The sequence below is a fragment of the Carlito syrichta genome, unplaced genomic scaffold, assembly GCF_000164805.1.
Source record: "Carlito syrichta isolate Samal-C Ts95f unplaced genomic scaffold, Tarsius_syrichta-2.0.1 Scaffold311938, whole genome shotgun sequence".
NCBI lineage: Eukaryota > Metazoa > Chordata > Mammalia > Primates > Tarsiidae > Carlito > Carlito syrichta.
Window position 1 is genome coordinate 101,123 of NW_007256034.1, and position 17,983 is coordinate 119,105.

The 17,983-nt window shown below is 34.8% G+C and overlaps 1 protein-coding gene across 1 annotated transcript in view; it reads left to right on the forward strand.

The window, feature by feature from the left end:
• Window positions 1-1,366: 1,366 nt before the first annotated feature.
• LOC103271836 (metabotropic glutamate receptor 8) overlaps window positions 1,367-17,983 on the forward strand; it is a gene marked incomplete at its 5' end in the record, with an annotated part of 190,757 nt that continues 174,140 nt past the window's right edge. Inside the window, one exon of the mRNA XM_008069330.1 lies at window positions 1,367-1,507. Coding sequence (XP_008067521.1) covers window positions 1,367-1,507 — 141 coding nt within the window. The remainder of the gene's footprint in view (window positions 1,508-17,983) is intronic.

Genomic DNA, 17,983 nt, shown 5'->3' on the forward strand with positions numbered 1-17,983 from the left:
CTATTAAGGATACCAGATATCTGTTGTCTCATCAGAGACTTCATACTATGTTAAGATTTTTAGGAAGAATCAAGAAAATAGAATATTAGGCATCTCTCCATTAAATACTATCAAAATATTCTAATTGCTGCCATATGACTCTCATATTACTTGCAGGTGACTGTTTTTTTTGATAAAGTTCCTCATTTGATAAGATAAATATTTTAGAATTTTGACTATTGGCATTTAGTTAAACAACTCTAGAGATAGACTAAGAAACTCATTATAGGATGGAAATTTATACAGCTGACATATGTAACTCTTAGTAAAATATATTTTTAGAAAATATTATGTGGAAAAGAGATACCAGGAGGGAGAAACTTTCTAGCACAACGTAGATATTAAATCCAATATCCTGTGAGAAGAAATTTAGAGAAGGGTGCCTACAGAGAAGAGAGACTCCCAGAAAAGGGATTGGTGCCAGGTGAATTTTTCAAGTTAGAAAAGAATAACCCAAGAAGATGAAAGGGGTGGAAGGGGGATAGAGAAAAGGAAAATCTATATAGATAGTGAGGAGAACTGGAACAAGAAAACCTTGGGGATAGTGATCCTTGTCTACTCTTACACCTGAAATTACATTAATGTTAATAGGAGGGAAAGTAAAAGGAAGCAGAAGCTATTGAGAGAAAAGATAAAATCTTCCAAGAGGAATGGGATTTAGAAAAGATGACACACTTCTTGCAGCCTGCTGCCCTGCTTCTGTTACACTTTTCACTGTGAAGCAGGGGAACTTTTATGACCTGAACAGAGTTGGGACTACCTGTTGGTTATTGCCTTACCCATTGAAAGGTTCCCAAGAGTAGACCACATTGATGTACTTTTGGGTAGAGATACCAGAAACAAAGGAATTCAAAACGACAACTGCTTCAGAGTGGAGTTGAAGTTGGGATAAAGTAAAAACTCTGGGGATTCTGGCTGGGACATTCTCCTGCCATATTTTCAGTTGCCATTTGTAGTTCATATTGTACGATAGTTGTCATGCTTCAAGACATTCCATTTTTCTCTATTAACTACCATTCTATGTGGCCAGTGTTGAGTATTCAGCCTATCAACTTTTATTTATTTAGCTGTTATGTATATTGCCTAAGTTGGATGCTCATCATTTACTTTTCAACGTGTACAATAAAGCACGTCTCCTTCCTGTATGTACGTCTGGCTTCTTTCCATGTAAAAGATATTAGGCTATCAAGAATGACCTTGTATGGATTATAATCCTCATATCACTTACTGCACACAATATATTTTTATCTACCATCCTTTCTAAGAGAAAAATAAGCTCAGTGGTCTATCTTACTAAAACTTTATTAACATTGTTTTTTATATCTTTATAGGCAGTGCTGGCACACCCGTCACTTTTAATGAAAACGGAGATGCTCCTGGACGTTACGATATCTTCCAGTATCAAATAACCAACAAGAGCACAGAGTACAAAGTCATCGGGCACTGGACCAATCAACTTCATCTAAAAGCAAGTATCAATATAAATGTATATCAAGGTAGATCACTCTCCAGGAGGAATGCTTTATTTTTAAGTATAAAACTTTTGTTAGAATAGATTTTCCCTGAAAATAACATTTTTAGAAAACTTATTAACATTTGAGAAAACTTGTTCCTTCCTTCCACTATAAAATGTCATAGACATTCTTAAACCTCTGTAGAGAAATCTCTTGATATCTGTAAGGATTTAATGAAAGATCTCATACCTTATAATTGATGATATGCCTAGAAATATTTTGCCGTTTTATAGATGATCACTTGGTCAAGTTTTTGTACTGTGTGTGTGTGTGTCAAGGATGGGGTAGAATTGACTGAGTATGTTCTGAATTATGAAGTTGGTGTTTAGAATAAGAAGTGTCTATCACTTTTGCTACATCATAAAGCGAGACCTTATGGCCACATTTGGTTGACAGAAGTGAATCATGCTGTGTTTACTTTGCCTCTTTCAACTCCCGGAAAGCTGATGTATCCGAGTGTGATGTTCAGATTACTTAACAGCCCTTGGATCTACCTGTTGTCCTTGTCCACCTCAGGTACTCTCCAGGTCTATGGCCCATAAATGTTACAGTTCCTTCAAGTGACTGTGTGAGGATGATGTGGAGAGCCCAGACCCAAGTGGGCTCGCAGGGATAGAGGTGGTGCAGAAGGCAGCTGGGCATTTGCCTGCAGGGTGCTACAACGCCACCCAGGGCTCTGCCTCTTCCTGCTGGGGTCTGGCAGGGACGGACTGGGGATAGCACTGAAGGGTGTAAGGATGTCAGCTGAAGTAAAGGAGGAGCTTTGTCAGGTGTGTCTGACTGGCAGGCAGCCCCCAAACTCTCCTAGGGCTGGGTCTTCAGGAACTTTGGGGAGAGCAGCATCCACCACCAATTGTAAGGGGCTCTGGAGCAGGAAACGAATTCTGAGCCTGATGGAATTCTGAATTCTGAGCCTGGAAGGGCCAGGAAATGACAGGGCCCAGGATTAAGGATGGTGGGGAGGGGAGGGTGAGTAAAAAACTATTTCACATTTTAACAACCCTTGGCCCCATATTAGCGCACACTGGTCTCATCAGGTGTAGAGAAGTAAGGAGCATGCCCTGTGGTCTTGGCCCAGGATTGGAGTTTATTAATACAACATCTCTTCCACAGAAGCAGAAGCCTATTTACAAGAATTTAGGGGCCAAGGAATTGCTGCAACAACAGCAATATTTCTTCTGCAGGCGTAAGATGCTTCTAAAATATTTCAAATAAACTAGGAACATATTCTTCTACTGTTCTATTGTTTTACTGTGTAATTCACTTTTTCCTCTAATGAAAATATCTCCTCTTGTTGCTTCTCAGAACCACCATGATACTGTGAGAGTGCACATATGCCTTCTTGTGTTTGAACCCACTCAAAAGACATACATTTGGAATTTTAAATATAATTTTTGATTCCATATGTCTAAATATGTCCCCTCAAGTGACAGGTTTATGCAGCACCAGTCATCCAAAATCTCAGTAAAGAAGTAGATAATGAGAAATAGAAAAACTGGAGCGTTTATGATTTATTGTCTTTGAAATAACTTCCTGATAATTATCGTGGCTATGCATTTAATAATGCACAGACAGCTGATGTTTCCAACTATTTTGGAGGGATGCAAGACCACATATCTATAGTTTACATGTAACTGCTTCATGAAGTCTCATTTATTGCTCTGCACCCTTAAGTGATATTTATCGAACCAAAGCTTTGATCACTCCACAGGTTATTGATAATCAGTGTCTTTTTGACAAATGCTCTTTTGAAAGTGGGCCTATGAGAAATAAAATATACATGACCAAAAAGTTTTGACAAGGGTTAAAATAGGGAAATTCCTTTTCTCCTGACTTTTATTAATCCCAAACCTCCTATTATATTCTTATGGTTAAGTATTTACACAGCAAAATTCAATGTTAGAAAATTATGTGCACTAGTATGTAACACAAAGACAGCTAAAATAATTATATACACAAGTAGACATGTATACACTTATCTCTCTCCATATGCACATAATATAGTTATAAAATTTCATGCTGAATCTCAAACTGCTCTTTTATGTACATTTAACAGTGCATGAAAGTTTTATGTTTATGACTGTGTTATTGTTCATAAAATATATCAAAACAATTGGTAAGAATTATTTCTCATGAGTGATTATGATCACTTATTACTAGACAGCAGTGCTAGTTTTACTGAAACAGGGAAAATACAGCTCTTAGAAGAAAACAGTAAATTAGACTCTGGGGAGAGATTATAAATCAAGGATTCCATTTTGAGGATTATCAGGAAAACTAGATGACTTTTCTCCTTAGGAGTTGGATGTTACCAACTCGAAGGTAGAGGTGGAATGCATGGAAAGCTACCAGTTTGTAAATTTTCTGCTTGGCTCCTAGGCAAAGCATTAAACAAATTATATACCTCAGTTTCATCATCTCTAAAATGGTAACGTTAGTAGCACCCACCTTATATGGTCATAGTAAGAATTAAATGAAACTATACAATGAAGTACTTAATCCAGTGTCTACTACACCTGAGATCCATAAATATTACCTGTGATTAATCCAGCATTTCAGGATTGTACATGGTCATTGGAGAACTTGATAGATAATGACTGTAGTGAGTCGAGAAGTGAAGATCCTATTAGAAGACGCATTTGAGTTTGCTTTAGAAAGTTCAGAGAGAACCTCTGCTTTTAAAATGCTGATCATTTCTCCCCACAGCCAGTTGTTTCTGTCAGTCGTTGATATTGGCCTTAATACTTAGAAAATCCTTCTGCACTTAAAAAGTAAACTTTATGTAAGATACATACACACACACACACACAATTTATTTTCCTATAGTAGGATGTGGATAGATGTTGTCATCTAGGCATTTATTTTTTAATGGATTTAATAAATTCATTCTGTGCTCGTACTCTGACCTAGGTGTTGTCATTAGAGTGAATTTGTGGTTCCTGCTCTCAGGGCACTCACAGACTAGAAGGGGGTCACAGACACTCTAACAATTCTAGCACAGCAAGACAGGAGCACTGATGAAGGTGTGTACATGGTATTGCAAAGGCAGCCTGGAGAGAGGTTCCTAATCTGGCCTGACCACTGGTGGGAATCATTACAGAGGGCAAAGGAGGATGCTGGGAGGAGGGTTTACTCTTATCCATGTGCGCCATCTCTTCTTGTTCTATTAAACCAGATTTAAAATAGCTTTCACACTCTCAATGGTAAGCATTTATCAGTCAGTTATTGGATTGAATTCTGCTTGTTTTCAAAGAGTTCTTCTGGAATAATTCAACTATTGGATAAAACTGTACACAGATTATATGGATAGGCATTTTTGAGTGCAGTAAATTTGCCTAGAGTATGTCTTAGTGAAGTGAATGAATTTTTTAAACAAGTAGATGATTCTTTTTCATTTTCTTGGAAAACATATGAGGCATTTCATTTCCTCAAAAGCATTGCTTTTATAATTCCAAATATTATTGTTTGTTTTTTTTATGGAATGAACATGTTCTTAATTTAGCAATTATAATCAGTTAGTATAATTTGTTTGTTTGGATTTAAGTTTTCTACTCAGTAATCTCAGTCCATGCATGAAGGGTGTATTGTCTACCTGAGAGTGAATTTGAACAATTAGGTCTCGCTTTTTTGCTGGGCTGAATCTCTCAAGAGGCAGGTAGTCCTTATTAGTGATTACAAAACATATTGTAACCTAGAGGTTCAGGGTAAACAGAAGAATCTGAACTGTGAAAAGAACAGCCATATGTTGCCCTGAGTCAGCCCACAGGGAGAAGATGTATTGGGGATACTGGATGAACCAAAAATAACCCACAGCTCATTTTTTATGCTTTTCCCAGAGCCACTTTTTTCTTTATTACCATAGGAATGAAGCATATATTTTTGCTGGTTTCCCTATATTGTGTTCTCTTCGTATTCAAACAAATAATTTAAAGATAAAAAATAGTAAAGAATACTGACTTCACAAAATTGTCTCAGTCAGTTATTATTGACACAGTGTCAGTTGGAAGAGGGATTTGAAGGAGAAGGTCTTCATTGAACCTAATTTAATTTTTTCAGTGGATCATTTCATAAAAGAAAAACTTTTGGCAAATTACTGAACTCTGAGCCTCAGTTTTCTCATCTTCTCAGTAGGGAAATAGATAGGCTTATTATGAATATTAAATGCATTTTAAGGTTGTCAAGTTCAAAATTTCAAAGTCAGAAAGAAGATGTTTGAATTCTGACCTTTCATTTAAAAATTGTGAAGCCTTGGGTATGTTATTTTACTTTTCTTAATTTCAAGTTCTTCATCTGCATGGGCACTATAATATCTACTTAATAGAGCTCCTGAGATAATAAAGAAAATTATATATATACAAAACTTCTAGAACATTGTCTGGTACATGATAAGTGCTGAATGACTATGATAAAATTAATTTTTGTTTTGTTTGACCTGTATAACCTGTTTATCCCATCACAGAGGACCTATTTCAGTGCAAAATGAAATGGAAGCCATATAAGCAAAGTCTTTTTTCTGCCTCTATCTTGATGTTCTGAGTAGGAAGTAGCTGAGAGGTGTGTGCACCATAACTTGTCTGTACCTATATGATGAGTCCAAAGCATTTTGATATAAAAAAGTGATTCAAGTACTCTGATTCAAATGCATTGGGAACAAGCAGAAATTTGAGCAAACTTTCTGATGGAATTTAGCCCCACTAAATCAGTCTTTACTATGTACTAGTAGTACAACTTGTAGAACATGGTATTTCAATTGAATGTGTGTATTTTCCTACAGGTAGTTAAATACTTACATACTATATGTTTGTATACTGGTTCTTCCTTGGCTTGCTAGGAACACGGAAAAGGAGAATTTCTGAGTTTCCCACTCACATCAGAAATTTATTATCCTGGATGAACATTAGCAATCTTTTGCTTGTTTGTTTGTTTACCACAATCATTAGTGTCATTAAGTTCATAGAGCAATAGCCTTTATATAATAGAAGATATTAAAATAGGCTTGAAGTAGTGGTGAATTGAATGGAGTTGAAACAGTGTTTGAGGGAAAACTTGCCCTTGTTTGCTTTGGCTCTTAGAAGATGTGAATTATCTCTGTGCCTCCGTTTCTCTGTTTGCAAAGTTGCCTATGTTTGAAAATCCTCTTTCATATTATTGCCAGTGCATGTGTGTGTGTGTGTGTGTGTGTTCACTCCAAGATAAGCATTACTTACAACTTCTTTTCCTACAAAGCACAAATGTGATCAATTCCCTGAGACCTTTTCCTACACTCTGTTAGCACTTTAAATACCATTCTAGCTGCTGCCTTTGTACTCTATTCTGTACACTATTTGTTCTGCTTCCTTTCCTGTAACAAGATGATTAATCTTCAAAACTGTGTTTTCATTTATTAGTTGCTAATTTATCCCTCTCAAAAAATCTTTTGGGGTCATTACTTATATTTCTACTTAGGAGATAACAAGGATTTGGTAAAGTCATGTATTCAATATATTGAGCAAATGTTAAGGTGATTACATTTTAACTATATTCTTGCCACAACCAGGGTAGGTACGAAATAACTATTTATTAAGTATGTGATTAATAGCATGCTGATATTCTCCACATGTTGACTGAACATAGATAGATGATTCAAGATTCTCTACTAGGTAGTGCACTTATACACAGGTTTATTCAGTAGTTGCCCCTTGCCTAGTAGGATGATAAACCACTGATTCAATAAGATATATCATCCTTTGGTATATGAGGGGAATTGGTTCCAAGACTTTCATATATACCAAAATTCATGCATATTCAAGTCCCTCAGTCAGAGCTGCATAATCTATGTATACAAGAAAATCAGGTTTCTTTACATGCAGGTTTCATATTCTACCAATACCATATTTTTGATCTATGTTTGGTTTTTAAAAATAAATCCATATAGAAGTGAACCCACACAGTACAAATCTGTGTTCTTCAAAGATCAACTGTATTTCCAGATATCAAAGGATTTATAATCCATTAAAGGCAACCATATACTCAAATGACTACAATAAATGCACTATTATTCAGGTGAAGATTAAGTAATAAACTATGTGAATGCAGTGATTTGAATGAGAATTCAAGGAAAAAACGGTTACCTTCACATAGGGGCACCACTTGACTATTTCTTGACATAGATGAAATTCAAACTAGATCTTAAATTTCTTTGATGGAAAAGAAAGAGTTGAAAGAGCATATAGGCCATCGAAAAAGCAACCATCTATCTGCCCTCCATCTGTTCATTCATTCATTACAGGATAAAGTGTTTCCAAGTGCCAGTGCTGTAGTCCATACTGGAATGGTTTAGAGTTATCTTAGATTTAGTGCATAGTGTCACCTGTGAAATGACAGTGCTATGCAGGAGCATCATCCAAGGATATGCTTCTTTCATGAGCCCATAATGCATCCAACTGTGTTCCTTTATTTATTTCAACTTGAAACACACGTTCTTATTAGCAGAGTATGATTAGCTTTCACAAGATAACTTATTCCATCTTGATCTGGAGGCTGGGAAATTAGGGAACTGTCTTGGTGTGACTGGTTTGCAACATTTCTGTGGAGATTCATCAGGAAAACTCTAGCATTTAAAGGGTCCAACGGGGCAGCCTGACACCTACCTTTTTTCTCAGAGCGGCAAGATAATTGATGGCAAAGAATATTTTCTACTTGGCTTTATATCTTTAATAATTAGCATAGTGTGGGTCTCACTAAATGCTCATTGAATAAATTAATGAACCCCAAATTTAAAGCAATGCTATCTTTCTAAGATAATAAAGGTGAGCCAATCCTAAGATATTAATTTTGAGGTAGGGTATAACCTAGGAGCACACTATGGTAAGGGCAGAACTAGGCGCCACTGACAAGGTAGCTAAGGACAAACTCCAGAATGGAGAATCTAGTTGTAGAATCCTTGCAATCAAGCCAGATGAAGCCCAGGGAAAGTCCAAAGTCACACACAGGAACCAGGGGAGTACTTGTAAAATTCTGCAGGACTTATTATTACTATCACCACTGGTTTTTATTCTTGCCTATGCCATTTGCAGACCTTCCTATATTCTGGAGGGCCTTAGAGTTATGAGTAGCTTCTGATACCTGTCTCTGAGAAGCAGTACCCATTGGATGGACAGATCTACTCTGCTTACACTAGAACTTTATGATGCAAGTTGTAAGTGTAATACTACAGATGATGACTGTTACCTAGATTTTCATAAGAAGATGTGAGCGTAATGCTGAGCTCCAAGAATGGAGAACAATCTGCTTAGAGATGCTTGTGGGGAATGAAGAAAAATGGCTTGAAGTTAACTTTTATAAGGTCCCAAATACTGTGAGAACTTGTTGAGATATTTTTTAGGCTATAGTGAGCTTTTCAACTTGGAATGTTTACCTTTAAACTTCAGGAGAATGTCTTTGGCAGCAAAGTGAAGATTATTGGAGGATAGGTAATTCCATGAGTTAAGTAGTGGCCATAATTAAGATTTATTTTTCTATTTTATCTAATTATCTAATAGATTCTCTCTCCCTTATCTATTTATCTACTTTGTTCCAGTCTTGTTCCATAATATATTTAAAAGACATCATAAAAGTATATTTATCGTTATAGGATAAATAAACAAATAAGTGAAGACAATAGAAAGAATGAAGAGAGTTAATGAATTTTAGTTTATTGTCAACTTTAATTTTCTCATTGTTAATAATAACCAATAGATTCATCCAGGTTATTCTCTAGAATAATTGCAATAGCTTTGGTGCTTTTAGAAACATACAAAATCATTCCTTATCAACTATACAAAACTATACCATATCAAATCTGACTGAATCTCTTTAGGAATTGAGAAGTTAAATTCAGTTATCTAGATCTGATTGAAAGCAGGTTTCCAGAGTCATCTGGTATTCAGTTTGTCTAGTAGTTTATTAGAGAAAATCTTTTATTAGTAATAAAAAATAGGGCAAGCAACAAGATATTAATTGGTTATTTAAACAATAACTGAAAATAACAGGAAGAGAGAAAAAACTTTTTTTTTTTTTGAGTTGGAGTCTCACTCTGAAATCCAGACTGGAGTGTAGTGGCCGCTCCCGGTCACCGCAGCCTCGACCTGCTGGGCCCTGGTGATCCTTCCGCCTCAGCCTTCCAAGTAGCTGGAACTACAGGTGCACGCTAACATGCCCGGCTAATTTTTGATTTATTGTAGAGACGAGGTCTCGGCAAGTTGCCCAGGTGGGTCTCGAACCTGCGGGCTCAGGCAATCCACTCACCTCAGCCTCCCAAAGCATAGGATTACAGGCTGAGTCACCGAGCCGGCTTGAGAAAAAACTTTTTAAAAGGCAGATTCCACATATAAATGAAAATATGTGATATTTGTTAATAGGATGTCGGTTATTAGAGGTTGGGGAGGGTAAAGTGAGGGGAATTAAGAGTGGCTCGTTAATGGGTACAAAAATACAATTAGATAGAAGGAATAAGTTCTAGTGTTCAGTAGCACAATAGGGTGACTATAGTTGTCAATAATTTATTGTATATTTCCAACTAGCTAGAAGAGAAGATTTGGAATGTTCCCAACACAAAGAAATGATAATTGAGGTGATGGATATTCCAGTTACCCAGATCTATCATCACACATTGTATTCCTGAATCATTATCACATGTATCCCATAAATATATACATCTATAATGTACTCATAAACATTAAAAATGGAAACATATTAAAAATATAGAGGTTAAATTAGAAAAGAAAATTAAAAATGATCATGCTACTTAAAGAAGGACATAGCATAAAATAGAAAATGTCTTTTTATACCAACACCAAAGAAGGATAAAGGAAGATGGTAACTCCAGACTTTTATGGGGATAATAAAGTAATAAAAAATGAAAATAAATGGTATTTTAATCCTCATTTTAACCTTGGGAGGCGTAAAGTAAGTGCAATTTTAACATAATGAGTAGATAAGTAAGGTTAAAATAAGGTTATAACCATAAAATGAGACTTTGAAATGGAAGAATAAGTAGTTAAAAAAATAATTTTCTTATGGTAGATTTACTAAAATGTATGTGAACTCTATATCCTAGGGTACTTTTAAAAGCTCAATGGGTCCATCAGTGTTATGTGAATTCTACAATGAACAAGAGAATTACAACTAAGAACTGAAAAATATTATATATGAATTAAAGATGTAGCCCTTAACTGTAGATAGAAGTTGATATAAGAGCATGAAAAAAATAGTTAACGTCTGTTGACTGAATCAAAAGTTTAACGTGACATCTTTCCTCAAAGCTTCCAGTATTTAAGCAAGGGAAAAGAGCCAGAAGCTAAAATCCTCCTCAATTTCTTGTACCATTTTATGGAGGTTATGGATCCTGTACCTCCAAGTGAAGCTCCAGAAGTATGTAATTGCATAAAAACTAAGTTGTTTGAGATGGAAAATAACGTTCTTTCTTTGGATTCATAACTAAGTGGCAGAAGGGTATAACAAGGACACAGAAATGTATTAAATTTTAGCAGTATTTGATAGTTTTTATTTGTTATAAACTCATATTTAAATTTAACTTATTTTGAATTAATTGCAGATTCCTATGCAGTTGTAGGAAATAGTAGAGATTCCATATGTCTTTTATGTAGTTTCTCCCAGTGATAACATCTTGCAGCATTATAGTACACTATCACAACTAGGATATTGACATTTATACCATCCACCTATCTTATTCAAATCTCCCCAGTCTTACTTGTACTCATTTGCATATGAGTGTTTGTGTATTTAGTTCTCTGCAATTTTGTTACCCATTAGGCCTGTGTATGTACTACCACAGTACCCATAAGGAATGCTTTTATTGTCACAAGGATCCCTCATGTTGCCCTGTAATAGCCAGACAACTTTCCTCCTGCATCCCTCTCCCCAATGCCTGACAGCCACTAATATGTTCTTTATTTATATAATTTTGTCATTTAGGAAATGTTCTATAAACAAAATTACACGATATGTTAGCCTTTGAATTTGACTTTTTTTTTTACTCAGCGTAATTCTCTGAAAATCCATTAAAGTCATGCATTTCTTTTATTGCTGAGTAGTGTTCCACTGTATGAATGCACCAAAGTTTATTTAACCATTCATTCTCTGAAGAGCACCTATAAAATAATTATGAGTAAACTTTCCATGAGCATTTGTTGGATTGTATTTAGAGGAAAACAGCAGGGTGATATCTTGTCTGAGAACTGAACTAAATCATTTTTAATTGACAGATAAAATTATATGTATTTTCCATTTACAGCAGGATGTTTTGAAGTATATATATGTTGTGGAATGCTTAAATTTAGCTAATTAACATATGTATTAGTACACATAGGTATGAATTTTTTGTTGAGAATACTTTATATCTACTTTTTTAGCATTTTTAAGAATACTATATTTTATTAGTTATAGTCCCCATGGTGTACAATACATCTCCTGAACTCATTCCTTCTATCTAACTGAAGTTTTGTATCCTTTTATCAAAATCTCATCAACCCTGCCTCCCTCTAACCACCCAAGTCCTTGGCAACCACCATTCTCTATCTATTTATATGAGATAATCTGTTTTAGAGTCCACATACGCCTGGCTTACTTTACTTAACAAAATGTCCTCTAGTTTATCCATATTTTTCCAAATGACAGGCTTTTTATTCTTTTTATGGCTAATAGTATCCCGTTGTGCATATATACCACATTTTCTTTATTTATCCACTGACAGACACTTAGATTGATTTCATATCTTGATTATTGTGCATAATGCTGCAATGAGCATGGTAGTGCAAATATATCTTCAACACACTGATTTCATTTCCTTTGGACTAAGACCCAGTAGTGGGATTGTTGGATAATATGGTAGTTCTATTTTTAATTTTTTCAGGAACCTCCATACTGTTTTCCATAGTGGTTGCAATAATTCATGTTCCCATCAACAGACTGCAAGGTTCTCTTTTCTCCACATCTTTGTCAATGCTTGTTATTGTCATTTTTTGATAATAGCTATTATTATAGGTGCAAGGTGATATCTCATAGTGGTTTTAATTGAACTTTCTTGATGATTAGTGATGGTAATTTTTTCATATACCTATCAACCCTTTGTCTTCTTTTGAAAAAATATCTATTCAGATTTTTTGCTCATTTTAAAAAATAATTTTTAATTTTAAATATGTGGGGTACAATTCAGGGTTAGGTTGACAAATGCAAGTACCCTTGTTGATGAGGTGTGCTCCCCCCCCCCCCCCTCCTGGCAATTTCCCACTACTGGCAATCCCTTTTTTATAGTATTACAATAGTTGTTCAAGGTCCACTTATGAGTGAGAACATGTGATATTTGGTTCTTTGTTTCTGTGATAGATCACTCAGTATTAAATCAGATTATTTGTTTTCTTGCTATTGAGTTGTTTGAGTCCCTAATATATTGTGGATATCAGCCCATTATCAACCGCATATTTTCAATTATTTTTTCCCATTTTGTCAGTTGTCTCTTCACTCTGTTGATTGTTTTTTCTAGTGTACAAAAGTTTTTCTGTTTTATATAATTCCTTTGTCTGTTTTGCTTTGGTTGCCTGTGCTTTGGGGGTCATATCCGAAAACTCATTGCCCAGATTTATTGCATGGTGTTCTTCCCTATGTCCTCTTCTAGTACTTTATAGTTTTGGATCTTCCATTTAGATTTGCAATCTCGTTTAAGTTAATTTTATACGATGTGCGTTAAGGCCCTAAATTTGTTATTGTGCATATGGATATCCAGTTTTCCCAACACTATTTATTGAAAGACTGTTGTTTTCCCATTGTATGCTACTGGTACCTTTGCCAAAAAAAATCAGTTGACTGTAAATGTGTGGAATTTATTTCTGGGATCTCTATTCTGTTTTATTGATCAATGTGTTGGTGTGTTTTTATACCAATACCATGCTTTTTTTAGGTACTACAGATTTGTAGAATATTTTGAAGTTAGGTAATGGGATGACTCCAGCTTTATTATTTTTACTGAAAATCACATTGGCTAGTCCATGTCTTTTGTAGTCTCATTCAAACATTAAGATTGTGTTTTCTATTTCTGTGAAGAATGGCATTTGCATTTTTATATGGATTGCACTGAATCTGTAGATCACTTTTGGTAGTATGAACATTTTAGCAATAGTAATTCTTTCATTTCTTGACTAGCAGATCAGATGTCATTCCATTTATTTGTGTCTTAATTTTTTTCATCAATATTTTGTAGTTTTCAGTGTATAGTTCTTCTACTTAATTTAGTTAAATTTTTTCATAATTTTTTGTAGCTATGGTAAATGGGATATTTTTCTTGCTTTCTAAGATTGTGTTCTTAAATTTTTATATGGTTTGTTGAGTTTTATATGTTTATTTTTTGTCTTGCAACTTTAATGAGTTTGTTTACTCTAACAGATTTTTGGTGGTGCTTTAGGAAGCTTTTTTGGTAGCATCTTTTAAGATATAAAAGCATTTAATCTGTAAATAGGGACAGTTTAACTTCTTCCTTACCTTTCTTTCTATTCCCTAATTGCTTTGGTTAGGATTTCCAGTACCATATTGAACAGAAGTGATGAGAGTGGGCATTCTTGTCTTGCTCTGGATCTCAGAGCAAAAGCTCTCAACTTTTCCCCACTGAGTATGATTTTATCTATGACCTTTATTGTATTGGTCTGTTAGGGTTTTCTATTCCTTCATAATTTCATCTTGATTCATTGCATACATCAAGGAATTAAGGAAATTATCAATTTCCTATAGATTTTCCTATTTGTTTAGGTATAATTGTTCATTTTAGTCTCTTATGATCTTTTGATTTTCTGTTATTGGTTGTAATACCTTCTTTTTCATTTCTGATTTTATTTGAGTCCTCTGTTTTTTCTCAGTCTAACTAAACTTTTGTTAATTTTGTTCATCTTTCAACCAAATTAACTCTTTATTTTGTTGATCGTTTTTATTGTGTTTCTAATATCTATTTTATTTATTTCTGCTTTGATCTGTTTTTCCCTTCTACTAACTTTAGCTTAGTTTGTTTTTGTTTTTCTAATTCCTTGAGATGCAATGTTAGATTGTTTACTTGAGACTGTTCTTTTTGATTCAGTTGTATATTGCTAGGAACTTTCCTTTTAGAACTGATTTTATTGTATCCCTTTGGTTTTGTTATGTTGTATTTCAGTTTCACTTGTCTCAAGATATTTTTTAATTTTCTTTGAATTATTTATTAACACATTGGTTGTTAAGGAGTATGTTGTTTACTTTTCATATATTTTAAATTTTTCCAAAGTTCCTTTTGTTATTGATTTCTAGTTTTATATTATTGTGGTCAGAAAAGATACTTGATATGATTGGAATCTTTTTAAAAATTTTAAATTTTATTTTGTGGCTTAACATATCATCTATTCTGGAGAATATTCTATGTTCAGTGAGACAAATGCGTGCTCTGTAGCTATTGGATAGAATGTTTGTATATACCTATTATGTTTGTTTGATCTAGAGTACAGTTTAAGTCCTATGTATCCTTATTGATTTCTGTCTAGATACTATATCCATTGCTGAAAATGGGCTGTTGAAATCCCCTGCTATTATTGTATTGAATTCTCTGTCTCCCTTCAGATCTATTCCTATTTGCTTTACATAGGTGTATTCAGATGCTCTGGGTTGGGTACATATATGCTTATAATTGTTATATCCATTGCTGAATTGATCCCTTTATCATTATATAATAACTTTCTTTATCTCTTTTATGGTTTTAGACTTAAAGTCTATTTTATATAAGTATAGCTACTCCTGCTGTATTCTGGTTTCCATTTACATGAAATGTCTTTTCCCATGCCTTTGCTTTTATTTTATTTATTTATTTATTTTTTGGAGTTGGAGTCTCACTCTGTCACCTAGACTGGAGTGCAGTGGCCGCTCCCGGCCACGGCAGTCTCGACCTGATGGGCTCCTGTGATCCTTCTGCCTCAGCCTTCCAAGTAGCTGGAACTACAGGTGTGCGCTACCACACCCGGCTAGTTTTTTTTTTATTATTATTTATTGTAAAGATGAGGTCTCACCAAGTTGCCCAGGTGGGTCTCGAACCCACGGGCTCAGGCAATTCACTCACCTCAGCCTCCCAAGGCGTGGGATTACAGGCTGAGCCACCGAGCCCGAATATGCCTTTGCTTTTAGTCTGCATATGTTCTCACCAGTGAAGTGAGTCTCTTGTAGGCAATATATAGTTGAATCTTTCTTTTTTTTTTTCCCCATCTATTCAGGTACTCTATGTCTTTTCATTGGAGAATTTCAATCCATTTTCATTCAAGGCAATTATTGATAGATAAGAACTTCCTATCGTCATTGTGTTCATTGTTTTTTATTTGTTATGCAGATTATTTGTACCTTTCGTGTGCTCTTACTATCTTCCTTGGTGGCTAAGTGATTTTCTCAAGTGGAAGATTTTGATTTCTTGCCTTTTATTTTTTGTGTATCTACTATAGTTTTTGCTGTGTCGTTACCAAGGATCTTACAAAATAGTATCTTATAGTGATAGCAGGTTATTTTAAGCTGACAACAGCGTAACTTCAATCACAAAATAAATTTTAAAAAACCCTCAACACTTATACTGTACTGCCTCCAAGATTTTGAATTTTTGATGTTACAATTTACATATTTAATGATGCATATCTATTAACAAATTATTCTATTGATATTTTTATAGCTTTATCTTTTAACCTTCATATTAAAAATATACATGATTTACACACCACCATCATAGCATTAGAATATTCTGCTTTTTTTTTTTTTTTGAGTTGGAGTCTCACTCTATCGCCCAGACTGGAGTGCAGTGGCCGCTTCCGGCCACCGCAGCCTCGACCTGCTGGGCTCCGGCGATCCTTCTGCCTCAGCCTTCTGAGTAGCCGGAATTACAGGCATGTGCTACCACGCCCAGCTGATATTTTTGATTTATTGTAGAGATGAGGTCTCGCTGCCCAGGCGGGTCTCGGACCCGCGGGCTCAGGCAATCCACTCACCTCAGCCTCCCAAAGGCGTGGGATTACAGGCTGAGCCACCGAGCCCGGCTAGAATATTCTGCTTTTGACTTTGTACTTACTTTTACCAATGAGTCTTACACTTTTAAATATTTTTCTGTTGCTCATTAGCCTCATTTCTTCATAGCTTGAAAAACTTGCTTTACTATTTTTTGTAAGATGGCTCTGGTTGTGGTTTACTTCCTCGACTTTAGTTCATCCAGGATAGTCTTTATCTCAATATCATTTCTGAAGGATTACTTTACTGGGTACAGTGTTCTTTGTTGATAGATTTTTTTTTCTTTAACATTTCACTCTTTCTTGGAGTGTAAGATTTCTGCTAATAAATCTGCTGCTTGGTGTATTGGTATTATTTTATAGGTTATGTGATTCATTTTTTCTTTGTGCTTTCAGAATCATCTCTTTGTCTTTGATCTTTGACAATTTGATTATAATATGCCTTGGGGTAATATTATACGGGTTGAATCTGACTAGAGACCTTTGACCTTCCTATACCTGAATATTTATGTCTTTTGCAGGTTTAAAATTTTTTCTGCTGCGATTTCCTTAAATAATTCTTCTACCACTTTATCTTTCTCTTTTTCTTCTTAAATTTTTATGACTCAAACTTTATTGCTATAAAATACACCTTGGGTCCTTTATAACTGGCATAGTGATACTTTGGTTAAAATGTACTTAATAGAATTGCAGCAAAACTACCTAAGAGAAAATGTTCTCATAAAAACACCTAGGTTAGGTCCTTGTACCATGATAGTTAGTGAAAAGGGACCTACAGTCTATTTCTTTTGCTTTACCTTTTTATTTTTTCTATCAACATTACACTGTCTATGGCACTAAAACCAAATTCTTTTACTGAGTTTCCAAGATTTCTATAAAGTTGTCCTTGCTCTCTTTCTTAAATTATTTTAATACTCTCCTAGACTTTTCTGTAACTAGTTATCATTTGACAGCTTTTCTACCTGTCAGATCCACTAGTAAATGTACTTTTTGCATTCAGGTCATTTTGCTAGATTCAAAAAAATTAGATCAGATTTCTAGAATGAGCTGCTCATATGATCCTTGAAACTACTGATCTTTGTGAGATTTTTTTTCTAAAGGGTACTGGAAGAAACTACAGTTGTCATATGCTATACAAATCTCCTAGCTAGAACATACTTTAAGCATTGCAGCAAAGAATTAAATTTTTTAAACTTAAGCAACTAGTTATCCTGTTCTTAATGGTGGTCTATTGATGAATTGGCCAATTTTTACGAATGGTCTTCATAAACTATATCACAGAGATATGATTTAATGTTGTTTAAGGCACAAATGAACTTGACAGATTGTAAGAAGTTTGAGACTATGTAAAAAGCATGATTGAAAATTAGGAGATGTGTTTAACTTGAGCTTTCACTAATTCTC